The 26831-nt window shown below is 44.2% G+C and overlaps 2 protein-coding genes across 3 annotated transcripts; one reads left to right on the top strand and one right to left on the bottom strand.

The window, feature by feature from the left end:
* Window positions 1–1238: 1238 nt before the first annotated feature.
* Window positions 1239–17273, bottom strand: KARS1 (lysyl-tRNA synthetase 1). 2 transcript variants are annotated; one of them, XM_044255695.1, is made up of 15 exons: window positions 17164–17247; window positions 14468–14647; window positions 12531–12690; window positions 11419–11584; window positions 8245–8338; window positions 7501–7687; window positions 7289–7414; window positions 6188–6307; window positions 4558–4720; window positions 4276–4449; window positions 4039–4124; window positions 3609–3694; window positions 2846–2972; window positions 1993–2136; window positions 1239–1521 (listed from the first exon to the last, which is right to left on the bottom strand). In XM_044255695.1, exons 2-15 carry the CDS (start codon window positions 14611–14613, stop codon window positions 1423–1425), a joined length of 1878 nt encoding a protein of 625 aa, XP_044111630.1. In that variant the 5' UTR covers window positions 14614–14647; window positions 17164–17247; the 3' UTR covers window positions 1239–1422. The 2 variants fall into 2 exon arrangements, with proteins under 2 accessions (XP_044111630.1, XP_044111631.1); XM_044255696.1 differs by lacking the exon at window positions 14468–14647 and having other exon boundaries at window positions 17164–17273.
* A 120-nt stretch (window positions 17274–17393) lies between these two features.
* On the top strand, window positions 17394–26487 carry LOC122911224 (TERF2 interacting protein). The gene is made up of 3 exons (XM_044255694.1): window positions 17394–18132; window positions 23336–23460; window positions 25233–26487. Exons 1-3 carry the CDS (start codon window positions 17457–17459, stop codon window positions 25635–25637), a joined length of 1206 nt encoding a protein of 401 aa, XP_044111629.1. The 5' UTR covers window positions 17394–17456; the 3' UTR covers window positions 25638–26487.
* Window positions 26488–26831: the final 344 nt, after the last annotated feature.

The following is a 26831-nucleotide window of genomic DNA, read 5'->3' as shown; positions in this document are numbered from 1 at the left end:
ACCCGAGCCAAAGACAGAGGCTTAACCCACTGAGCCACCCAGGTTCCCCTAAAATCATATTTTTGAATTCTTTTTCTTACAACCCAAGTCCCCTCACCAAGTTTTATGAACCTCAGGACCAGGTGGAGTCCAATGACATGTAACCAACTCCATTACTTCAAACCATCAGCCACTGTCTCCCTCTAACTCTTGCCCTCCCAGTGCTAACTATAGCAGTATTTTCAAAGCACTCTGCCCGAAACCCTCCAAGGGCTACTCATGTCATGCATAATAAAACACAGGCTCCTCAGCATGGCTTACAGTGGCCTGTGTGATCTGGCCCCTTAGGGCCTTTGGTTACTCTTCAGCCACACCAGACGCTTTGCTGTTCGTCAAAAACAGTTGCCCGGTTGGCTCAGTTGGTAGAGCACACAACTCTTGTTCTCAGGTAGAGTTTGAGCCCCACGCTGCGTGTACAGATTATTTAAAAATGTTACCTAAGGGGGCGCCTGGGTGGCTCAGTGGGTTAAAGCCTCTGCCTTCAGCTCAGGTCATGATCCCAGGGTCCTGGGATGGAGCCCCGTATCGGGCTCTCTGCTCAGCAGGAGCCTGCTTCCTCCTCTCTCTGCCTGCCTCTCTGCCTACTTGTGATCTCTGTCAAATAAACAAATAAAATCTTTAAAAAAAAAAATGTTACCTAGGGGCGCCTGGGTGGCTCAGTCGTTAAAGCCTCTGCCTTTGGCTTGAGTCATGGTCCTGGGGTCCTGGGACTGAGCCCTGCATCAGGCTCCCTGCTTGGTGGGGAGCCTGTTTCTCTCTCCCACTGCCCCTGCTGGTGTTCCCTCTCTCACGGTGTCTCTGTCAAAGGAATAAATAAAATCTTAAAAAAAAAAAAAAAAAAGTCATCTAAAAGTTTTCCCTGATTATGTATTTAAAATAGCACTGTCCCGAGCCTCCTCCTTCTAGAATAGCACCTCTATCCCGACCTGTTTTTTTTTCCTTAGTATGTACCAGAAATGTGTATTTACTTATTTCTTGTCTAGTTGCCCTCAACCCCTAAATGAATTCAAGTTCCACAAAAGTAGGAAGTTGGCTTTTGTTCACTGCTGTCCCCAACCCCTCAGCATAATGCCTGACACAGAGCAGACATGAATACAAAACTGTTGAATGAATGAAGTGGTATGATCCTAAACATCCACTAGGCCAGCTGTCTGAGTAAAAGTTGACATTCTACAGAAAACATAGTCATGAGACACGAGTAGAGACAAATGGTTTATTTGGGAACAAGAAGTAAAAAGGAATTTTTAATTCCTCTTCTCTCTTTTGGTGGCAGAACCGAACTGTGATCGTCAAATGGAGAGCAACACACAAGAATTTCCCCGCAGTCCTTGACCTTATGCAGAAATGCAGAGAGGCCTGAGTTGTATGACTTGCCGTCGTTTTCTAGACAGAAGTGCCAGCTGTTGTGTTTTCTGACGTATCAGTGGTGGCCCCACTCTCTTTCTTGTCTTCGGGTTTCATGGCAGGAAAGAGAAGTACTTCCTACAGGAGAGAAAATGCATTCTGAAGGAAGAAGCATGCTCTTTTCCACAGCTGTCCACTCATTCCTTTTGCTTCTGGTTACCCAAATCCAGAGATCTCGGCTTTTACTTCAACTTAGTCCCTCTCAAATACAGGGGATGGAAAAGAATGAGTGAACACAGAGGTTCTCTGACAGTAGGATTTCCCTGTAACAATGGGAGTAAGAGTTTCTGTGCCTCTCTCACAGGGCGACTTAAATTACATGAGATAATGCACGGAGAGGACTTAGTGTGTTCCTGGGATCCTCAAGAAATGCAAACGACGAGTACGCTTTCTGCCTCAGGTAGGAAAAAACCCAAATCCTATGAGGTCAGATGCCCTGACTGTCCTCCTTCCAGCCCAGAGACCCCTCCTTTCTCCTCCAGGCCCGCATTACCCGGCTCTGAGAGCGCAGCTCCTTGGGGCAGTGCGCACCGGAGGCCCGCCACGTACCTTGATGTTATTGGAGTCTGTGAGAAACATGGTGACGCGGTCGATGCCCATGCCCCAGCCAGCCGTGGGGGGCAGCCCGTATTCCAGGGCCGTGCAGAAGTTTTCATCTATGAACATGGCTTCGTCGTCGCCAGCAGCCTTAGCCTGCAAGAGAACCAAAGAGCGACAGTGTTCCAGGCCGCACGGTCTCTCAGGGTCTGAGTGAGCGCATCAGCACATTCCCAGGGACGACCATTCCAGGAATGATCTGGACACCCAGCATGTCTCAGGAATTGGCTTCCCAGTAACTTCAGGATGGAGCCATTTCTTTCCAAGACCGGGTCGGGGCAGGTGAGTTCCACTTCAGAACCCATGAAAATTTCTCTGTGAAATGAAACCACCTCCACTGCCCCAGAATATCAGTGAGACTGATATTCGGAGACTGAGGATTCCCAAGAGTCTTTCCCTCGTTTCCTGAAACCACCCATCCGTGGCAGTGCTGGTGCAGGCAGCTGGTGGGGGCTCTGTCTTCATTAATCTACCTGCCTCTTGCCCCAAAGTCCCCTTAATAAAAGTATCATTTAAGAAAAAATGATGTTCTTGTTAGGCAAATGTATTTTCAAGGCAAGCATCACACTCCCCACACAGATATGATCATGCCTAAGCTCCTCTATGTGGAAATTCTAGGACCCAAACCAGCCAAGTCTCCTTCTTGAAATAGGACTTCCTCCAGTGAAGCCCGTGGCTTTACCCTTCGTTTCTGCTGAAGCCACCAAGAGATGCAGACAATGACAGAGACCAGGGTTTAGGCTGACATTGTCTAGTGAGTGGGCACAGGAGGAAACAGCTGCCTCTGCCCCACCCCCTTCCTTACCTTGGCCTGTTCTTCAAACAGCTGCCGCTGCCGCACAGGGTCGTTGAGCTCAGTGTAGGCATTGCAGATTTCCTTCTTCATGACAAACAGCTCAAAGCGCTCAGTCAGACCCTCTTTAGAGCGGTGCCTGGGGTGAGAGACCAAAGGGGAGGCTGAATATACAGGTTCACTGTATATACAGGTTCACTAATAACATCTGCTACAATCACAGGAGTTCCTGAATTCCAGTTGATTCCACAGCGCTGCAAACTGAGACCTGAGGCCCGTGTGCACTCTGGCACCAAGTCATTTGGTACGGCAGTGAGGAGGGTGAGAGACGTGGATGCTTTAATCATCTTCACAACATGCGTGTGTGGGAGATGGGTGCACTGCCCATACCTTCTGTGTTCAGGCCCTGCTGTGCCCTGTCACGCTGACCCCGAGCTGCCCAAAGGACTTGCTTTGGCCACTGGGACATCAGCAGAGGCTTGACATGTGTTTGCACCTTGGGGTTGGTTCTGGAACCCGGCTACCATGTAAGGGAGCCCAGGCTATGCTGCCAGAGAGAGGCTACATGAAGAGGTTCTGGAGGATGAGAAGCCACGTGGAGGGGACACGAGGCACCTGAGTTCCTAGTTACAGCCACTTTAGTTACCCTCGCTACCACTCAACAGAGAAGAGTACCCAATGAACCCACAAACTCCTGAGAACTGCTGCTTTGTGTCACTAAATTCTGAAGTTGTTAGGCAGTGACAGTTAACTGAAATACCTTGTTTTACCTTACCATTTAGCCAAAGGGCTCATTATCTGCGGGTGATCACAGATGAATGTAGGATTGATGCATGTCGTTTCCAGGAACTCCCCGACAAGCTTAAGGAAAAAGCAAAGCAGAGCTAGAGATCCTTTCTGAATGGCATTTTGACTGTCCCAGTTCTGGTGGAGGAGGACTCCGCTCTACCCACTACCTGCTGCTACCGGGGTTTATCCTAAGTCTCTCCCTGGCTGGTACAGTTTAACTGAGATTACCTAACTTCTTGGCACAGAGCTTAGTACAACAGGAGATCAAAACCTGTGAATTCTCTTATTTCTCTCTGTGAGGGCTTTCCTGAGAGGCTGGAGAAGCTGGTGCTCCACGGTGGAATTCACCTTCGTACGGAGCAGGGGGCTGGTTAGCACGGGATGAGGGAATGTACTGGCAGAGCACAGTCTGTCACCTTATCAAGGAGCCTGGCTGTGGTCCGAGGTGGAGGGCATTCAACAGCTCTTGCCACGCAGATGTCATCAAGAATTTTGCGAGTTTCTGTAATACAAATGTACAAGTCAGGACAGAAGGCGTTACACAGTAAAAAAGTATATAAAAAATGGTGTGGGAAATTCTTGCCCTGACCTCATCTAATTCAGGGCTGAACAGGAAGGAGCCGTTCCGTGGAGGCGTGCATCACTTCACCTACCTTCAGTTTCAAAGAGCCTGGTGTCTGGCAGCTTCATCCCCAAGGCCTTCTCCAGCTCTTCTACCATGCTGATTCTCCGGAAAGGCGGGGTGAAGTCAATCTCACAGGCTTCGCCCTCTGGGCCATCTGGGTGGTAGGTGACCTTGTAACTGCCTGTAATGTGCTTCACCATCCCTGGGAAAGAAATCTGTCATTTAAAGAGGACCCACAGGAAGTCCTCCCGAAAGCAGCACCCCACTCCTTCAGACATGTGTAAAAGACAAAGCAAACGGGACAGGTCACCTGATACCATCTTTTCCGTGATTTCCATGAGATCGTGATAGTCTGCATAGGCCATGTAGAACTCACAGGTGGTGAACTCAGGATTGTGAGTCAAATCAATTCCTTCATTCCGGAACTGGCGTCCAATTTCATAAACCCGGTCAATGCCACCAACCACCAGTATCTAATAACACAAGGCCAAGGTCATGGCAGCTAATATTAATGACTCTGGAAAGTCTGTCTACAAAAGCTAATGTGGTTTTAATGACTCTGGAAAGTCTGTCTACAAAAGCTAATTTGGTTTTCATAGCTCAGGCCTGTTTTCAGGTCTCTACGCAAATGCTGAGTAACCTACCCTCTTCAGACCTCTGTAGTGGACAGTCATCATTCATTCTGGTTGCTCAGGACCTCTGAATACTCTTCCTCTGGGAGAGGACTTTCTCTTGTGAGTGTGAGCCTCAAGAAAGGAGCCTCTTGGGGTTATGATGCAGGCATCCTAAGCTCCCCATCAGTCAGCATGAGAATACAGCTTTTGAAAGCTACTGATGAAAGAAGTAAGTAGTACAGAAGTCCTAATGGCAACAACCTGTGCCGAGAGCCAGGGTCACGAGCTGTGTTTGTTGTCCCCAGTGGAAAAGATCTAGCTTCTCCATAGGAACAGCCCAGATAGGCCTGAGAATCATTCCTAGCCCTGTGGTCTCCAAGCCTGAATCTCTGATCCCTCTGGCTCCTGGGAACTGTGAGCTTCCTTATATATTTGAATACATTCTTCTTGTGTTTAAGCTAGTTGTAACAACTTTTGTTGTCTGCAACAATTTCGAATGACAGCCTTCTATATTTGCTCTGGTCATTTATAACATTTATTGTCAACTTCTAGGCAGAGATCAAACTTTTCTTTTCTTTTTTTTTTAAAAGATTTTATTTATTTATTTGACAAACAGAGATCATAAGTAGTCAGGGAGGCAGGCAGAGAGAGAGAGAGAGAGAGAGAGAGAGAAGCAGGCTCCCTGCTGAGCAGAGAACCTGATGGGGGGCTCGATCCCAGGACCCTGAGATCACGACCTGAGCCGAAGGCAGAGGCTTTAACCCACTGAGCCACCCAGGTGCCCAGATCAAACTTTTCTATAAAAAAGACTAAAATCAGATTTAATCCAAGGAGGACTATAAACTTAAAATATGAGAACCAAAGCAGGTTAGGAGGAGCTCTACACCTGGGAAAGAAAATCCCTTTGCCCTCAGACCTGCAATGCTTTACTGATCTTGTAGAGAACTTCTGGAAGTATAACATTCACAGGCCCGGCAGATTATAATACTCTCCTGGCTGTTCTACCTTCGCTGTTCCTCTTCTTTCTTTCTTTCTTTTTTTTTTTTTTAAAGATTTTATTTATTTATTTGACAGAGAGAAATCACAAGTAGACGGAGAGGCAGGCAGAGAGAGAGAGGAAGGGAAGCAGGCTCCCTGCTGAGCAGAGAGCCCGATGCGGGACTCAATCCCAGGACCCTGAGATCATGACCTGAGCTGAAGGCAGCGGCCTAACCCACTGAGCCACCCAGGTGCCCCTGTTCCTCTTATTTCTAACTGCACCTACCCAGCCAGTGGATTTCCAGCCTTCTGCTTCTTGAAGGAACAAGGCATCCTCTTACTGCTTACCTTATGGTAGAGCTCTGGAGCAACTCTCATGTATAAATTCATGTCCAGCTCATTGTGGTAGGTGATGAAAGGCTTGGCCACAGCTCCTCCTGGGATGACGTTCATCATGGGAGTCTCAATCTAAACGACCGGGAGAAACATTTAGTCTTCATACAGAGGTCCTCAAACTAGAGGCCTTTGGGCTAACTCAGGTTTTGCATGGATATGTTCTATCCCTGTCATACCCCCAAGTAAAAGTCAAGTCTAATAGTCATATGCAGGTGGTGCTTGATAAAAAAGTAGAGATGACTTGATTTTCTAGAAGCATCAATTTCTTTTAACACCAAACACCATTAATATGGTACCATAAAATTTCATAAACTGTAAATTAAATTTTTTTCAAAGATTTTATTAATCTGAGCAGGGAGCCTGATGGGGGACTCGATCCCAGCACCCCAGGGTCCTGACCTGAGCCAAAGGCAGATGCTTAACTGACTGAGCCACCCAGGTGCCCATAAATTAAAATTTTAAGAAACACTGTTAAGTTGAAATGCTTTTATCTTTGGACTCAGTTATTACAGACATGCAAAATGCTCCAGAATATATTGGGAAGGGGGAACCAGGTCCATCAGAATACATACAGTGTTACTTCATTTCTGTTTAAAGCAAAAAATAAAACCCTTCTAAGACATTTCACCACAAACCTCATTTGCAGCAAGCTCAGGTACATATATATGTGCAGCATATATTTTTCATACATCCCTGTTTCTTTGAATTTGTTTTACAATAACATGAATTTACTTTTCTTGCACAATTAAAACCTTTTCTTTTTTTTTTTTAATGCTACAATAAAGCAAAATGAGTCGATTTCACACTGAACGTGACATCATTAGTGTGCGGAAGGCCCTATATTTTGTCCATTATTTCAGTATTCAGGTCCTGCCTTCTTAATCAGGGCACTGAAATAAACAAGGTGGAATGAAGACAATACAAAGAAAGGGGACTTTTCCTTGAGCATGAACAATACGGACATAGGACATGGAGACGGGAAGAGAAGGAATAATTAAAGGCAGGCATAACAAGGCAGCTAGCTCATTGTGTCAGGTGAAAGTTCTCCCTCACCTCTAGGAATCCCAACTCATCCAAGAAACTCCTTATATATGTGATTATCTTAGAGCGGATGATAAACTTCTGCCTCACGAAGTCATTCAGGATCAAGTCCAAGTATCTCTGGCGATACCGTGTTTCCTAAACCAAAAGCAACAGACAGAAATCACTGTTAGGTCTGATTCAATGCCACAATAAATCACAGTGAAGAGGCCATAAGAGCTTACCTTGTCTTTGAGGCCAAAGTGGAGATGAGGTAACATATGCAAGCAAGGAGACAGCAGTGTGATCTCATAGGGTATGATGCTCAGCTCACCCTTCTTGGTTTTCCCAGGATTCCCCTGAACTCCAATTATGTCTCCCCGACGCAGCTTGTTATTGATGTGAATAAATTCTTCTTCTGATTTGTAATTTCTGAAAGTAAAACGTACTTCAGTATACAATACGCCAAATTAAACCTGACCACAAATTTAGTTTTTTTTTTTAAAGATTTTATTTATTTTTTATAGAGAGAGCACAAGTGGGGGGAAGGGAAGAGGAATAAAGGAATTCTGCGTAGACTCGTGCTGTGCATAGAGCCTTCCTCGGGGCTCTATCCCATGACCTGAGGTGAAATGAAGAGTTGGATGCTTAACTAACTTCACTCCCCACTAGTTTAGTTTTCCAAACTGACCTCTGGAATCCTCACCAAACCGCAGATGCCTAGTTAGTGTGCACCCGAGAAGAATCTCCGATTCTTCTGTCAACTGCTGGAGTGTGATCCGCTACCTGTAACTGCTGCACAACCCGAGAGCAGCTATTATTCTCTAGGTGACCAGATGGCCTTTCTATTCTCTTTTTCAGCCTTAATCAACCATAAGCTTTTTTAACTTTAAATACCAACAGGAAAGGGAGACCACATGGGCCTTTGTCTCCAACCATGTTGCTTTGGGGCCATCTAGAAAGGCCTGTAATGGGGTATTTCTACATACCTGGAATTGGCCATGACTTGCAACTTGACCCCCTCTCCTCGAAGGTCATAGAAGATGAGCTTTCCCCCAGAAGCTCTTTTGGCATGTATCCTACCTAGAAAAAGAACAACAAAAATACTGACCAATAAAACCAGAAGCCATTTTGTAGTATCAATGCTAGAAAAGTTCCCTCTGCCATTGTTTATGTCTGGGTAGAATGTCCTATGACCATAGACCAAAACAGTTTGATTTTAGCTTGAGAATTAAGCTCAGTCTTTTTCTTCATGGCAATGATCCTCATTAAATCAGTTAAAAATGTGCAGGAAGATCAGAATTTAAAGCTGTTTACTGGACTCCTGGAACATGGTTGTGTCAGTGGCAGCATAGTCTGCATCTATCTCAATCCTCACATAAAAATAGAAAGCACAGGGGCACCTAGGTGGTTCAGTGGGTAAAGCCTCTGCCTTCCGCTCAGATCATGATCTCAGGGTCCTGGGATTGAGTCCGGCATTAGGCTCTCTGCTCAGCAGGGAGCCTGCTTCCCCCGCCACCTCTACCCCTGCTTCTATGCCTATTTGGGATCTCTCTCTCCCTGTCAAATAAATAAATTAAAGTCTTAAAAAAAGAAAGAAGGAAAGCAACCAAGCATGCATTACTAGACAGGCAAGGCCAAAAAGTTATGGACAAAATTTATAACAAAATTATGTGGGAAGATATTCCCAGAAATCTCCAAATACAAGCCATGGGACAAACCACCAAGAAACCTAAGGAAAAAGTTGTAGGGAGCAATGAAAAGTGTCTGATGGGTCTGAGAACTGGAAATTCCCAAAATAGCTATAGGCAGTCACTGGAAAATGTGGCAGCTGAACCCAGGAGGGGATTTGTCCACTGCCACATGCGTAAGTATAGGGGGCTGGGGCTGCATAAAGTCTAAAAGAGCTGACGCCCTTCAGGGTAGCCTCATGAACCTACTAAATTTAACAGCCAGACTCCCTTCTAGGGCAAGGCCCACAAAACTGAAAAAGACCAGGAACACATAGACAAAGGAAAGAGAAGATCCAACAAAAGTGAGGAAGGGGAAGAGAGCCTGGAAATCTCAGAAAGCAAGCTGCTTTAATTCTGAACACGGGACAAAACAACGGAAGAGGGAGCTCAGCTAAGCTGGAAAAGCTGTCTAAACTAAATTCCCTTTTAACATTTCAGGAAAATAATTTCACATAAAAATGAAAAAGATGTAAGCACTGAGGTAAAATATCAGTTATTAAATAGAAAAGCACTTGGGATAGACATGCTCAGAAAAAAACAATGCTGGGGTGCCTGGGTGGCTGAGTGGGTTAAAGCCTCTGCCTTTAGCTCGGGTCATGATCCCAGAGTCCTGGGATCAGGCCCTGTGTTGGGCTCTCTGTTCAGGAAGGAGCCTGCTTCCTCCTCTCTCTCTCTCTGCCTGCCTCTCTGCCTGCTTGTGATCTGTCTGTCAAATAAATAAATAATTTTTAAAAAATCTTAAAAAAACCCCAAAAAACAAAAGCACAATTCTATTTCACAGTGAGTTTCAAAGGGACATGAAACCAAAAGCTTCACAAATTAGAGTCACAGAAAAACTAAGAAATGAAGTGACACACGAAAAAATCAGAAATAAAGTCATTTCAGAAAAGACGACTAGAGAAAAATAAGAGTGAATACAATAATGCTTTAAAAGACACCAGATGGGGAAGAAGAATAAAATTTAAATATCAAAGCATAAAGAAAAAGATAAAAAGGGCTTGAAAAGTGACAAATATTGAAAAGGGAAGATCCAACATACGGATATAAGGAGTCCCAAAAGAAAACCAAAGTAAGAAACAGAACATAAAAAAAATTTTATTTAAGAAAAATTTCCTAAAAGACTTGAAAATACATATTTGAAGAGTACACTGTGTGCCTGAGAATACTGACTCAGAATGACTAACATCATGACACGTTTTAATAAAAGTACTAGGCTTGAACCTTTGGGCATTTAGGTACTGGCAGAAGTTTTCTTTGGGTAGCTGAAATTATGGGTAATTAAACTTTTCTCCCTACTGCTTTAAATGTTCTAAATTTTCTACTATTAATAGTTTCACTTTTGGGGAGTGGGTCAAATAAGACTTTTTTGAAAAAATTTTTTTATTTTAGAGAGAGTGTGAGCGTGTGCACAAGCAGAGGGAGCAGCAGGCGGAGACTCTCCAGCCAACTCCGTCTGTGCTGAACGCAGAGCATGACATGAGGCTTGATACCAAGACCTTGAGATCATGACCTGAGCCAAAACTAAGAGTCAGATGTTCAACCAACTGAGCCACCCAGGCACCCCAAAGACATTCTCTTTTTTTACAGTAACCTCTATGCCCAAGGTGGGCCTTGAACTCATGACTCCCAGATCAAGAGTCTCCTGCTCTATGGACTGAGCTTGCCAGTTGCCCCAGGTTTTTTTTTTTTTTTTTAAAGATTTTATTTATTTATTTGACAGAGAGAGATCATAAGTAGGCAGAGAGGCAGGCAGAGAGAGAAAGGAGGAAGCAGGCTCCCTGCTGAGAGTTCTAGTATCTTGCATGGGATCTTTTCCTTAATTAAAAAAAAAACCTGGGGGGGCGCCTGGGTGGCTCAGTGGGTTAAAGCCTCTGCATTCAGCTCAGGTCATGATCCCAGGGTCCTGGGATCGAGCCCCACGTCGGGCTCTGCTCAGCAGGGAGCCTGCTTCCTCCTCTCTCTGATTGCCTCTCTGCCTACTTGTAATCTCTGTCTGTCAAATGAATGAATAAAATCTTAAAAAAAAAAAAAAAAGATACTAGAACTCCAAAATAACCATGTTCTAGAAATACAGTCTCAGTAGAAAACATCCTCAGGCCACAGGTGGGAATTTTTAGGAGCATGGGGCCACAGCTCCCACCAGAAGAAGGAAGTCCTCCTGAAGCACTGTGAATCAGCAGCGGCATCAGGTCAGGAGCTCTGCTCAGAGAACGCACCTTCCTCTGCTGTATCACCTCATCTGGAATATACGCTCATGTCTTAGGGCTGCTCTGTTTCTTCCTGTGATGGAAAGAGAGCAGCCCTGTCCCTCGTTAAGTGGTAGCCTCAGACACAGACTACTTGAAAGCAAGACCAACCCTGACCTTCCTCTGTGCTCCTGCAGAAGCCTGTGCTGTAGGAGCTCAGCAAACTGCCAGGGAGTCCTCGTACCTGCCACCTTTAAGGTGATGTCAGTTAGGTGGTCCCCAGGCTGCAGGTGGCTGTATTCTTGGATGAAATCAGTGAGCGAGATGTCAACATGGAACTTGTGTGGGTACGGGTCTTCCCCACTGCTCTTCAGCTGCTGGACTGCTTGGCTGCGGATCTTGAAGTATTGCTATTGGAGGGGGAAAAAAAAAGCCTCTGAAAAGTTGAACCTGGTCAGACCAGTGGCCCATCAAGCAGAGTACTGTATTCTGCCCCAGAGTGGCTCCAATGCATTAAGGTTTCCTAACCTGAAACCTCCAGATCTTTGAAATCCCAGGATTTGATATGGATTGAGATTTGCACTTAAGTTATGCACGGTGGCCAAATCCACGGGTGGAAATCAAGACCAGAACTCCAAAACGTAAGATTCAGTGAAAAGAAAAATTGGAATTCTGCCTAAAATAAGTTTAATTTGTACCAGTGGCCTTGGTTAGCACTTTTGTGGATACATCTGCATGGTGAGTTATGTACCTTTTTTCCTACTTTCCCACCTCTGGCTACATATCAGATTTTCCCCAAGACCAGCCTTTGGGGCCTGGCGGATGTACAAAGGGAATATTCTAAGGCAGGGGCCAGCACACTTTTTTGGATGCAACCACCAACTCTGCTATTATGTGAAAGCACCTTAGACCAACGTCAACGAGTGGGTATGGGCTCCAACACGTTTTATCTTCAAAACCAAGGAGCGGGAATGAGAGGAAAGACAAGGAAAAGTGGATCTGGCCTACAGACTATGGTCCAAAGTAAACCCTAGCCAATCTTTAGGGAGAGGGCTTCTCTGGATGTACTCAAAGGCCCAGCTAGTTTCAGGGGAGATTAGCCAGACACTTGAAAGTCCTGAATCCTCCCAAATGCCCGGTGAGAGTTCATCAGGAAAATGCTCGTGGCCTCTGCCTTTAATCAGATGGAGTAACAGACCTCCCTGCCCACCCCCCTACCCCACTTGCAGCGACCCAAGGCTCACTGCTTGTTCCAGTTCCTATTTATTTTCTTAGTGACTGGTCCCAAGGAATTTGCCTTAAGTCTCATCAGAAGCTTCCCCAACCTCAGCCAGAGTGGTGGCCCAGGGGACTCACATTTGGGTCCAGAGTCTCCTCCTCAGCACCCACACCATCGTCAGCGGTGTGGTTGGTGGCAGCAGCGGTGGCCTGGCTTAGTTGTTTTTCACTGAGCTCCTTCTGCTTGGCCTCCTTCTCTGCGATTTTCTTCTCAGCTTTCAGGCGTCTCTTTAGCTCACTGTCGGGAAGATGGAAATGTTCAATGTGACAGTTGCCTGAGAGTCCTCTACTATGTTCTGCCCCATAACCACTTATCAAAAATATGAACACCCTGGGGGGAAATGCTCTTGCCCGGTTCTACACCCCCCCTGCTAGTCTCTTAGTCAACGATATAAGTGAATAAGATAAAGGAAAAGTAAGTTTAGCCTAAAGATGGGAAAGGTCTTTCTCAGCCTCTGCCTTCTAGTGTGAGATCCTAATTAAAGCCAAGATACCCCAGGACGAAGAAAAACTGAAACAGGCAACATCTCCAGCTCTGTCTGCCACCCCTCTTTACATCTCTCCAAGGAATGGGTTAGTTGGGGGTAGGACAGGGTCGGGGAGAGGTGGCTCTTCAGAGTTCAAGGAGACACGTCACTGACAATCTCTCCCTCAGCATTGGTCAATGCACTGACAATGGCCCTCAGTATTGGTCTGTCTGCTGGAGCTTGACTTTGACAACAAACTGGCAGGACAGTGTATAAACCAGTAGGGCATCATACAACATCTTTGGAGTCAGACTGCCTGAGACTAAATCCTGACATACCTGCCTAGGAATTACAGGACCCCCATATGTAAAATGGACATAACAGAAGACGCTCCCCTCCCCAAACGTTGTGAGGACTGAGATGACCCTGCCCTTAGCATTTAGTAAACATGCAAATGTGAGCCATCCTGGCTATCCTTCACTATCTTAAACCCTTCATTCTCTGTGCCTAGGACAGAAATCTTAGATATGGATACATTTTAGTCAAACCCTTCACCATCCACACTCTGATCTGAAATCTTGCTATCTGAACCCAGAAACCAAACAGATTTCAAAGAGAATTGATCAATCATTCAAACTACCAATGTTCACCAAATATTCTATAATAAATGAACCATGGCAAATGATACCAAGTCATGCTTGCATATTATCTGGCTTGAGGGCCATTCTTTTTTTTTTTTTTAAAGATTTTATTTATTATTTATTTGACAGAGAGAGATTACAAGTAGTCAGAGAGGAAGGCAGAGAGAGAGAGGAGGAAGCAGGCTCCCTGCCGAGCAGAGAGCCCGATGCGGGACTCGATCCCAGGACCCTGAGATCATGACCTGAGCCGAAGGCAGCCGCTTTACCCACTGAGCCACCCAGGCGCCCCTTGAGGGCCATTCTTAATTTTCAGTATGAATTTAGAATAACTCAGTTAAAAAAATAAACTGGTGATGTAAAATAATGATTTTTAAGTAAGAAGATGGACTCCAGGGGCCTCGAAGTAGGTGTCTCTGGATGTAAACTATCCTGTAACAGCTGTGAAGACAATCATTGCAGAACTGTATGCTAGGCCTATTGTGCTGTAATTCAGTCAGTTGGCATTGGAGCCTTTTTGGTTTTTCCTAGCAGTAACATAAAAAAACCTTTTCCATTCAACCAGATGTTGTTCTTTAAATCAAATTAATCCTAAGGAAAATCCAAAAAGGTCCTAGAGATAGAACAAAGACTAGAAACCAAATTAATCTCAGGAGCAAACCAAGTCAAAAAGACAGGAAAGGAAAAATGACATTTATTCTCAACATTGTTCTAGAATAAGGTCCATAAGTCACCTCTAGGATCTGAATTTATTAAAAAGAGAAAATAAGAAACAACTACCGGTTTTGGTAGTGGAGCTCTCTTTCCTTAGCAACAAGTCCAAAGACTTAAGCAGAGGCTTAACAGATAAGGACCTAAGTAAGGGAAGGATTTCTGCTCCCAGAGCAACAACAAAGATAAGGGCACCAACCTTCTTTTATCAGAAAGTGGCTTGTCCTTGTGAAGCGCTGTGAAAGGAGCAAGTTGATACAGTCGCAGCTCCCTCTGCCCCCACCGTGCCCAGGAGGTTTGGCGCAGGGACCCCCTAACAAGCCTTACAGCAGCTTGCGTCAACATGGCAGAGCACCCCGGAACTAATGATTACCACCACCTAACAGGAAACAGAGATGTGGTGTCAGATGGGACAAAACAGTAGAAATACACCCAACCAGCACTCCTACTGTTACGGGGAGGGGGCAAGGGGAGGTTGCACAACCTTTTAGTGTTTCACTGAAGACCCTCTTAACTGACAACAACCCTGTAACACTCACTGTGCTGCACCTCTGACAACGGTCTGTTCTTGCTATGGTAATAAGGTGCACACCTGGGTCAAAATGCAAGAACAAGGCACTCAACACTTTATAGGTAGAGATGATCACAACAATCTAGAAAATAGGAAGACAGGACCAGAAGCAGCGTCTCTGAAGCCCCCGACATGTGGCTTCTCCCTTGGAGATTAAATATGTGGCCACGAAGATGGCAATGGGAAGCATATGAAATGTCACTGTCAACTGCAAACTCTAAGTGAGGCTAGAAGTAAGCCATGTCAAAGTACCTGAGTCAAAGATAAGACTTGTTTGAACTCTAGGAACAAGGAGGAAAGGAGAATTTCAGGAAGTGCCCTGGACTACATTAATCTGACCTTTCATTTAGGAATCAATCACCTGGCAGGCAGCCCATCTGTTTTTAAACTTGGAGAAGGTAACTGGCATAGCACGGTGCTCACTAAAAATGCAGACTAAGGAAGTCCCAAGAAAAATTAAGATACAGAAGGAAATGTTAGTCATTAAAAAAATTATTTTAGCCCCTGGAAACTAGAGGAATATACATCAACAGCAGATTTTTTTAAGACAACGTGAGGAGGTAAGGTGCAGGCAGCGAAAAGGGCATGGGCTGTGGAGTTCTGGACTTGGTTTTAGATCTCTGCTCCAGAGTCCGAGTCGGTGACAAGACCACACTATAGGGATGCACACTTCAGAAATGTATTTAGTCACTCAGAGCCTCGTTTTATTAATTTGAAAAATGGACATTAATACTTTCCCTGTAAGGTTATTCTTGAGATTAGAAAGTTTATAGTTCTAGCATAGTGTTTGACACACAGAACCTGCTTTTAAAAATGGTAGCTGTAATTAATCTAGGGAGTGAGTAAAAGGAATTAGCCAAGTTCCTCAATTTATTTCAAAACTGCACTCAGTTTTATTTCAAAACTGCACCTGTTTAGGAGGCATTTATGATTTACAACCCTTAAATTCAATTACAGTTGATCTTTAAGCGACCTGGGTTTTGACTGTGCAGGGCCCATTTATATGCAGATTTTTGTGGGGATAAATAAAGTATAGCACTGTAAATGCATTTTCTCTCATGATTTTCTTAAAAACTTTTTTTCTGTTGCTTTATTGTAAAAGTACGGCACATATTTAACATACAAAACACATGTTAATCAGCTGTTTATATTATTGATAAACTTCCAGTCAACATCGGTTATTCAGTTTTGGGGGAGTCAAACGTTACACTCGAACTTTCCATTATATAGGAGGATGGTGCCCCTAACCTCGGAGTTGCTCAATGCTCAAATATACCGATGTAACAGATCAAAGTCCAAGCAACTTTCCCAAAGGCGTAAGTCCAAGACCAGGTTCCAAACATCAGATGCTCTCAGAAGGACAACATATTGGATGCTATCAAACCATCAATTCAGATGTTTCCTTTCTCATTTTCTAGAACATTTGATGCATAAATCCAGAGACATAGAGGAAAATCAATTTTTACTAGTTGTCTATTCCATCAGGGTTCAGCTAAAGAACTGAGCACTAATGGACCAAGGCAGCCATTATTTTTAATGAATTAACTGCTCTCCTATGCCTCTGCAATGGTACTAGTTATGAACCATCCTTGAGAGTACTAAAAAAACAAATCACTGCCTGTGTTCTGTGCTTCAGCTGAAGAACCCTAGTTGAGAGGGAATATATTATATATACCCAGAAATACAGGACACAGCCAGTTAACGGAAGGCTAATCTTGATACATTTATATTTATCGTCACACTCCAAGGATTTAGGGTGGTTAACCAAGATCTATCCAGCAGTGCTCCGAAGTGCAGCCTTAGTGCGACGGTTAAATCAGACCCTACTGCTAGACTTCGGTCATTCACTCAATACTCACAGATCCTTTAAATAACCCACACAGATAGGTGCACAACAGTTTTAAAAAGGATCCATTTAATACATAATATTCAGAATAACCAGAGTGAGGCCAAGGAAAACTGGAAGGTCTTTTCGAAAAGCTCGGGTATTTAGCATTTCTCCGAAGGGTAGCGAGGCGTGGCTCAATAAGGAAAGAACGCATTTTTTCAGAGGGAGGGCAAGGAAGGGGTAAGTTTCGCTTTTACCTAGTCCAATCTCATTTCTCCTAACTCCAGAAATACGACCCCAGGGCTCCAGCAGAGCCCGGCCCCGGGGCAACCTGGGGGATGTAGTTTCGGGGGTAGCGGCTACAACCCGGCGTGGCTGTACCCACGAGAACCGGCAGGAAGGCCCCAGGCACAGCCGCCTCGGCCGGAGCCTCGAGGCGCTTTCTAGCCCGGACTGTCATGCCGTAAAGACCCTAATAACTCGCGGCGACACTTACTTCTTGCTCAGTTTTGGCTCGCCGCCCTCCACTTTCACCTCAACCCCTTGCACCGCAGCCATCTTTCCCGCGGCCGGACCTAAAAGGGACGAGAGTCGCTCGGTAATTTCCAGGTCACGGCCGGAAGCTCCGCCTCTTCCGAGAGGAGGGGGCGGGCGCTCTTCGCACGCTGCTGCTGCGCAGGCGCAGGGCGGGGCTTCGCGGCCGCCGCGCAGGGAGCGCTTGTTGGTTCTACTTCGCTCTGCGCGTCAGAGCTCGTGTGGGGGCCGCTCCTGTGGTACCTGGCGTCAGCTATGGCGGAGACGATGGAGCTGGGCAAAGACCCCAACGGGCTCACCCATTCCTCGACTCTGTTCGTGAGGGAAGATGGCAGTTCCATGTCCTTCTACGTGCGTCCCAGCCCGGCCAAGCGCCGGGTCTCGACGCTCATCCTGCACGGCGGCGGCACCCTGTGCCGGGTGCAGGAGCCCGGGGCCGTGCTGCTGGCCCAGCCGGGGGAGGCGGCGGCCGAGGCTTCCGGAGACTTCATCTCCACGCAGTACATCATGGACTGCGTGGATCGCAACGAGAGGCTCGACCTGGAGGACTATCGACTCGGCTCGACGGCCGACCAGGCACCGGAGACGAAGGCGGGGGCCCAGGCCGAGGGGGGCGTCGCGGCCGCCGCGCAGCCCGAGCCGCAGCCGCACGGGGGGCGCATCGCCTTCACGGACGCGGACGACGTGGCCATCTTGACGTACGTGAAGGAAAATGCCCGCTCGGCGAGCTCCGTCACCGGCACCGCTTTGTGGAAGGCGATGGAGAAAAGCTCGCTCACCCAGCATTCGTGGCAGTCCCTGAAGGACCGCTACCTCAAGCACCTGCGGGGCCAGGAGCATAAGTACCTGTTGGGGGACGCCCCAGTGAGCCCCTCGTCCCAGAAGCTCAAGCGGAAAGCGGAGCAGGATCCCGAAGCTGCTGACAGCGGGGGTGAGGCCTCTGCCGCGGACGCGGGACCTGCGCTGCACCTGTGCGGGTGGGGGCGGGGCGCCTTCCCCTTTCCGATGGGCATCCATGTTGGCGCGGCTGGTGGCGTCGCCCGGCCCTCCCCCCGCCCCTTTAGACATCCGGGTAAAATTGCACCATTTTCTTAATCGCACTTAGATGTATTTTTCCGATAACTAGGGAACTGACGTGGTTTGATGTTCAAAAGGTACAAAAAGACTATCTGGAGATACCTACCCCCCCCCTTCTTACGAACCACCTACCCAGTTGTCTTCCCCGGAGGCAGTGTGTTGTTAACCAGCTTTTAGGGTTTCTTTTCCGGAAACTCGTTAAAAAAAAACATTCCTATGTGTTCAGATAGAGTATACGCCTTTATAAAGGCATGCCGGACCAGTTTATTTCATGTTTTGGCTTCCATGCGTACTCGCAGCAGGTTTCATCGGTTGGAATGGTCTTGCTGGTCTCTGGCTCAGGTGAAGTGAGTTTTTAATGCAGTCGAATTGGACGTGGGGATTCAGGTTGGTTAGGACTTAGTGCCGAGCTGTGAAGATGCTTCACTTCTGATGTAACCGGTATTGAGAGCTTAAACCGACAGACCCTTTTGTTTTAAAGAAGCATGTCACCCTCCCCTTCTCTGCCCTCCCCCCCCTCCCCGCCCCTTTCCTTAGGTGGCTGGCTATTCCATGGAACACTTCAGGTCTGGGGAGGTAAATTTATTTCGAAGTTCAGCATGCTTAGTAAGAATTTTGTTTTTGGTAAAAGTGACATTTCAGATTCATTCATTCAACAGATATTTGAGTGCCAGACACTGTTATCCTGCTGGGATATAACAATAAGTAAAAGTCCCTGCGGTCATGGAACTTAACATGCTAGCTGGGCAGTGGTAAGTGCTATAGAGAAAAATAAAATCAGGGTAATGGCTGGGGAGGAGGTTGTTTTCTACAGGGTGATCAGGGAAGATCACTACATGCTTGAACAGAGACCAAAAGAGCAAGCCAGGTGGTTATCTGAGGAAGTGTTTCAGGCAGAGGGAATATTACCCGCACAGACCTGGAGGTGGGAATGTACTGGTGTGTTCTTGGAGCAACCAAGACCAGTGTGGCTAGAATGGAGTAAGCAACAGAGAGTTTTGCGAGAGAGGACAAGGCTATGTGTATGGGTGGAGTAGGTCGTGTAGGGCTTTGCTTTTAAATCGGTAGTGTTGGGACTACTACAGGCCGTTTGGAACTTTGGAGAAAATTAAGCTGGCTTCACCATACTCTAATATTTTGTTGATTGGGTATTTAATTGTAAAGATTAAAATCCTAAAATGACTAAGAAGATATGGATAAGGGGGTGCCTGGCTGGCTCAGCCAGTAGAGCATGTGAATTTTTTTTTAAATTAATTAATTGGGGCGCCTGGGTGGCTCAGTGGGTTAAGCCGCTGCCTTCTGCTCAGGTCATGGTCTCAGGGTCCTGGGATCGAGTCCCACATCGGGCTCTCTGCTCAGCAGGGAGCCTGCTTCCCTCTCTCTCTCTCTGCCTGCCTCTCCGATTACTTGTGATTTCTCTCTGTCAAATAAATAAATAAAATCTTTAATAAAAAAAAAATAAAATTAATTAATTAATTTGACAGAGAGAGAGAGAGAGAAAGAGAGTGCGCGCACAAGTAGGCAGAGAGGCAGGCAGAGAGAGAGGGGCAAGCAGGCTCCCCACGGAGCAGAGAGCCCAAGCAGGGCTTGATCCCAGGACCCTGAGATCAGGACCTGAGAAGAATGCAGAGGCCTAACCCACTGAACCACCCAGGCACCCTGAGCATGTGAGTCTTGATCTCAGGGTTGTAGGTTTGAGCCCTAACTTGGGTGTAGAGATTACTTAAAAAAGAAAAGAAAAAAAAATAACTTAGAAGAAAAAATGCCTGAATATATTTTAAGTTTATTTTTCAATTCTGGTATTGTTTATTGATCTTTTTTAAAATCTGGAGTACAGTTGGCATACAGTATTAGTTTCCAGTATGCAACCTAGGGATTCTACATTTGCATACATTACAAACTGTCACAGTAAGTTAGGCTACTATCTGTCATCATGCAGGTTAATACAGTATCATTGATTGTATTCCCTGTACTGTACATTTTACCCCCAAGATTTATTTATTTTATACCTGGAAGTTTGTACCTCTTGATCCCCTTCTCCATTTTGCTGCCCTGCACCCCCCCCCCCAACGTCAACCCTCTTCCATCTCTGTTCTCTGTATCTGTGAGCTTAGGTTTTGTTTAGTTTGGTTGGTTTTAGATTGCACTTATGAGTGAAATCACATCGTATTTGTCTTTTTCTGATTTATTTCACTAGTATAATATCCTCTTGGTCTGGCCATGTTGTTGTAAGTGGCAAGATTTCCTTATTGGGTTTGTTTTTTTTTCCTACACACCAGCTGAGTAGTAGTCCTGTGTGTGTGTGTGTGTGTGTGTGTGTATGTGTACCTGCGTACGTGTGCATGCATCCCATTTTAATCCATTCGTTTTTATCAGTGGACACTGGGGTTGTTACTGTATCTTGGCTCTTGTAAATAATGGTGCAGTGAATGATGGGTTGCATATATATATCCTTTCACATTAGTGCTTTCATTTTTTTTTTTTTTTTTTTAAGATTTTATTTATTTATCTGACAGACAGAGATCACAAAGCAGAGAGGCAGGCAGAGAGAGAGGGAGAAGCAGGCTACCGGCCAAGCAGAGAGCCCGATGCAGGGCTCAATCCCAGGACCCTGAGATCATGACCTGAGCCGAAGGCAGAGGCTTAACACACTGAGCCACCCAGGCTCCCCAGTGCTTTCATTTTCTTCAGATTGATACGACAGAGTGGTAATGCTGTATTGTATGGCGGTCCTTTTTTTAATTTTTTGAGGAACCTCATTGGTTCTATAGTGGCTGCACCAGCTTACACTCCCCCCAGCAGTGCCCGAAGGTTCCTTCTCTCTACATCTTGTTCAATACTTGTTATTTCTTGTCTTTTTGTTAAAGACAAAGAAATAACAGGTTCTGACAGGTGTGTTGTGATACTTCATTGTGGTTTTCATTTGCATTTCACTGATGATTAGTGATATTGAGCCTCTTTTCATGTGCCTCTTGGCCATTTGTATGTTTTCTTTGGAAAAATGTTTATTCGGATTCTCTATTTTTTAATTGGAATTTTTTTTTTGTTATGGAGTTGTTTGCACTCTTTATTCTGGATATTAACCTCTTATTGGATGTATGATTTGCAGTAGGTTGCCTTGAATATACTTTTTAATATTTGCATGATGATAGTCCTGAAACCAGAGAGATTAAAAAAATTTTTTGTTCGATTATTTGAAATTAAAAACTTTTCATGATAAAGTCAGAGAGCAAACTGGAAAAAGAGTCCTAATACATGGCAGCATCGTTTCCTTAATGTCCAAAGAGCTTGTAGAAGTTAGTGAAAGGAAACTAATAGAACAATGAGCAAAAGAAATGGAACTAGGATTTTCCGGAAAAGGAAATGAATGGCCGATAAGCAAATGCAGAATATTGTTATTAAATAAAAATAAACTAGACCCTGATCAGAGGATCGATAGAAACCATACCTGGACTTATGACCCATAGAAACTTAAATAACAAATGTGTGTGGTGATGTTTTTCAGGAAAGTAAATCAGAACAAGGAAGTGTTGTTTTTTATCAGTGGGTACATGAACAAAATGGGTAATATCTAGAGATATCTTTTTGGTAATATATTATGTTACCTAAAATTTGCCATTTTAGCCATTTTTAAGTGTTCAGTTTGGTGGCCTTAAGTACATTCATGTTGTCATGTAACCATCACCACCGTCTGTCTTCAGAACTTTTTCTTTTTTTAAAACTAAAACTCTGTACCCATTAAGCACTGACTCCCCTTTGCTCCTTCCCCCAGCTCCTGACAACCACCCTTCTCCTTTTTTGTCTTTATGAATTTGGTCTACTTCATGTAACTGGAATCATACATTTGTCCTTTTATGATTGGTTTATTTCATTTAGCACGGTGTCTTCAGGGTTCATCCATGTTGTAGTGTGTGTCTGAATTTCCTGTCTTTTTAAAGCTGAATATTCTGCTGCACGTATAGACCATATTTTGTTTATTTGGTCATCCATCAAGGGACACTTAGGTTATTTCCATATCTTGGCTGTTGTGAGTAATGCTTCTGTGAATATGGGTGTACTAATAGCTGTTAGAGATTCTGGTTTCATTTCTTTTGAGTATACACTCAGAAGTGGAATTGCTGGATCATATGGTAATTTTGTGTGTAGTATTTTGAGGGGCCACCATACTATTTTCCAGTTGTGTATTTTAGTATGTATATAATTGTTGTAACCACACCTAAATCAGGATACAGAGCAGTTACATCACAACTTTCTTTTTTTTTTTTCCTTTTACATCACAACTTTCTCTGCTGCTCCTTCGTAGTCAGTTTTTGTTAAGTGGAAAAGAAAGCCGACTTAAATCCTTAGAGAACAAAGAGTAAAAGAGACACCAGAGGATGCTGAGCTTTAGGAGACCCTCCTTTCTATAGATGGTATAAGTGGCTTGTGGTGCACCCTCCTAATTATCTGCAATGGCTGGGAGAGCCGTCTTGCCCAAAGTCTTGTCATCTTAGGATGGCTAGCATTTAGGGACTGATCTATGGGGAATTTTGTCATGGCTTCCTCACCTCAACTGGGCCAGCTCCAGACTTCCCCATGGTTTCAGCTAAGGCTTTGTTGGAGCTTTTTCACCACTCAACTTCGCTCCTATTCCTGCTTTCTTCTCAACAGGTGTTTTGCCAGAAGCGCACCCTACTAAACACCTACGTGTTAATCTCCATTTCACAATCTGCTTTCCAGAGAAGAGAACCCGATTTATGACACGATTTTGTTAATTTACATATTTATAAATAGAAAGCAAAAATGAATTAACAGTTCAAGAGTATTTTTATTTTATGTGTTAGAATCTGGGAACAATATCATCATTTGGATAGTACAACTTTTCAGAATCAAGGTAGAAATTTTTGAATATGCGTATCTTATGTTCTTCTAAACCTTCAGATCCAAAACTGGTGTCTTCTAATAGAAAAAATGTACAGGCTCACTTCTGGCTAAGAGCTCATAGAGCATGCATTGTATTTTTGGTTTCTGTAAAAAAGAGGCTACTTCTAATTTGGTGGTGTTCTTCTCTTTAATAGAACCACAGAATAAGAGAACTCCAGACTTACCTGAGGAAGAATATGTAAAGGAAGAGATCAAAGAGAATGATGAAGCAGTCAAAAAGATGCTTGTAGAAGCCACCCGTGAGTTTGAGGAGATTGTGGTATGTTGACTAGGTTTAACTTCTTCCCTACTTCATTCTTCTTTAAAATTGGTTATTGAATTAACTCTTTTTGTACACCTGAGGCCCAGCAAGGTAAGGGTGGGGGTGTGGGAGAGGAAGAATAGAAAGTGGGATTGATCTTGGTTTCAGATATGTAGCTTTGCGGTTTTGGTAGGAAAACTTCAGAGGGGGAGAGGGAGAAAAATCGGGAAGAATTATTTTTAAACCATATAAAGCACCCCATTTCAAGGACTCTGTTCTCAGTTTAAGGTTTTCAAAATAAGACTGTGGATTTATCTTTTTTTTTTTTTTTTAAGATTTTACTTATACATTTGAGAGAGAGAGAGAGAAAACACAAGCGGGGGAGGGGAGAAACAGGCTCCCCACTGAGCTGGGAGCCCAGTGTGGGGCTCAATCCCAGGACCAGAGATCATGACCTGAGCTAAAGACAGACACTTAGCCATCTGAGCCACCCAGGCACCCCTGGATTTATCTTTTAAATAAATTATTTTTTAAACTTTATTTTAAGGCTTTTTAGGAATATAAATGTAATCTTTAAAAGAGTTTAATTTTTTTAATAAGCAAGTGTAGCTTTTTGTGTACTTAGGGTGGTTTTGGGATTTTTTTAATGCTTCCATATTTAGTTGAGCTTCTGTTAGTCAGTTGGAATCCCATATTTAATCATAGTTAGAGGGAAAGGTAGGAGCTATAAAGTAGGAGTAATTTAAAAGAAAGTCCAAATTATATGTGCATATCTTCTCAAAAAAAAGGATTTGTAAATTAATTTTTTTCTTATTAATAAAGGAAAATGATTGGGCCTCAGTATGAAACAGGAAAAAAAGTAAAGTTCTGTAATTGGTGAGTGAAGGAATGCACAAGAATTGGCAGAATTTAGTGATTGTTGTCTTTTGTAGTCTGAGTTTGTTTTATTTTTTATGTTTGGTCTATTATACATAAATTTACTTTTTTTTTTTTTTTAAGATGTTATTTATTTATTTGACAGAAAGACAGAGAGATCACAAGTAGGCAGAGAGGCAGGCAGAAGCAGGGTCCCCGCCAAGCAGAGAGCTGGATGTGGTTCTCGATCCCAGGACCCTGAGATCATGTCCTTGGGCCGAAGGCAGAGGCTTAACTTACTGAGCCACCCAGGCGCCCTAGTCCATAAACTTTCAAACGCAAACATGATTTACCTAGTTCTCTTCTCACATAACATGCTTTGTAATGTGCCTAAATGTAGTACAGTGTGGAGGTCCTAGTATCGTTGTGCTTGTACAGCTGTGTGTTTTGAGTACTTACATGAAAGCATTAGTAGGTATAGGGGATGTAGTGATGTGTAAAACAGACAATGTCTGCTCTTATGGAGCTTACAATCTGAGAGTGAAGTCAAACTTTTAACAGATCATCTAATGAATACGTGTATGCACAAACATATTTTTTAATATTTAGTGTAGCTTCTAGTGTTTTGTGGAAATACTGTAGTTATATGTATACATGTATGTGCTCATAATGTATGCATAAACACTGCATATTTTCCACCTACACACACACGGTCAGTCCCCCCTTAACCCATTATCTGTAAGTATATGTAAACACGTCCAACATGAATAACATAAGAAGGAGCATGATGGTACTGAAGGGACTGAGGGAAGTTCAGTGTGATTGGCATGAAAAGGACAAAGCAGGGGGGCGGTGTGGTTGAGAGAGAGTAGATACTGAAAGAATAAGTTGGGACTTGGTAATTAGGAACTGGTCATATTCATCACTTTCTCTAGGTTGACGAGAGCCCTGATTTTGAAATACACATAACCATGTGTGACGATGATCCACCCACACCTGAGGAAGATTCTGAGACACAGCCTGATGAGGATGAGGAAGAAGAAGAAGAAGAAAAAGTTTCTGCACCAGAGGTGGGAGCTGCTATTAAGATCATCCGGCAGTTAATGGAAAAGTTTAACTTGGATCTGTCAACAGTAACACAAGCCTTCCTAAAAAATAGTGGTGAGCTGGAGGCTACTTCCTCCTTTTTAGAGTCTGGTCAGAGGGCTGATGGGTATCCCATTTGGTCCCGACAGGATGACTTAGATTTGCAAAAAGATGATGAGGATGCCCGAGATGCATTGGTCAAAAAATTTGGTGCTCAGAATGTAGCTCGGAGGATTGAATTCCGAAAGAAATAATTGGCAGGATATGAGAAAAGAGAAAACACGTGGCAAGTGAGGTTAAAAAAAAAAAATTTGTGACCATTGAACTTCAGAGATTTGTACATTGGAACTGACACTTGTCTTCTGACCAATGCTGCCATTGCCCTGCATAGGCTTCTCTGTGAGTATTAGATTTTGTAGCCAAGCAGAGTTGTGTAGGAGGCTAAAAGTAAAAGACATTGGATATATTTAGAGCTGTCCGGGGCAGTATCGGCGTGTTTATGAAAGGAAAATCTAAACCAGGGGGAGGTTGGCCTGTGTAGTAGTAATCCTTTCTGAATGGATTCCTTACTATATTGTTTCAGGAGCTAGGGACAGAGTCAAAGGAGGGAGAATAGGAGATTGGTCTTTCTGGGCAGCATGAATAAAGAGCTTCCAATCTTTTGGCAGAGGCTCCTCTAGATTGTATAGATTCCAAATCAAGAATCTAGAAATGTGGAAAGTTTTAATTGCAAGGCCTTGAATACAGACTTCCCTAAACCCTTGCCTCTTCTTGTGAGCTCTGATTTCTCAACTGCTTTGGAAATCCCATATTCCCTTTGCTAACTTACTATTTGGGGACCTGCTCCTTGGCTGTTCTTTTCTTCCAGTCTTTGTCAGTCATACTTGTGACACGTGTTTCTTTATCTATCACCCAGTTTTGTTTAAAACAGACACAGAACCCTAGAGAGTCTTAAAAACAGTCTTATTCAGTTACTAGTAATGTGTTTTTATTTATTGAAAATAGTTTGTGCTAAGGATTGTGTTAGATTTACAAATTAGTGAATTGATTCCTCTTTGTTGTGTTGCTTTTATTGTTGAAATAAATAGAACTTTGAGTCTCCAAGTGTTTTTATTTGATTGTGTTCACAAAACATTTTTAATGTAAAAACCATGAAGGAACTGACATTTTTTGGATCTTAATTAGGTCAATAATGAACAGAGCAGTTTCATTTTAGAACTAGTAGGCTATTAAAAAGATGCTAGTTCTTCCGGATGGAGCAGAGAGAAGATCTGCATCAAGGACTGTGAGAGAAGGCAGAACACTGTGAACTGCGGAGAGCTGGAGTGGAGAGGAGCGAATCACGAACCGGCAAGTGTGTAACAGAAGGAGTCGGTGCCTTACCCATGTTCTCTGGGCACTCACCATTCCAGCATGTTCCATTGATAGGAGTCCCATGGCAAGTTCCT

The sequence above is a fragment of the Neovison vison genome, chromosome 7 (genome assembly GCF_020171115.1).
Source record: "Neovison vison isolate M4711 chromosome 7, ASM_NN_V1, whole genome shotgun sequence".
Classification (NCBI taxonomy): domain Eukaryota; kingdom Metazoa; phylum Chordata; class Mammalia; order Carnivora; family Mustelidae; genus Neogale; species Neogale vison.
The sequence above is the reverse complement of the archived record's forward strand: the minus strand, read 5'-3'. Positions and strand labels throughout refer to the sequence as shown.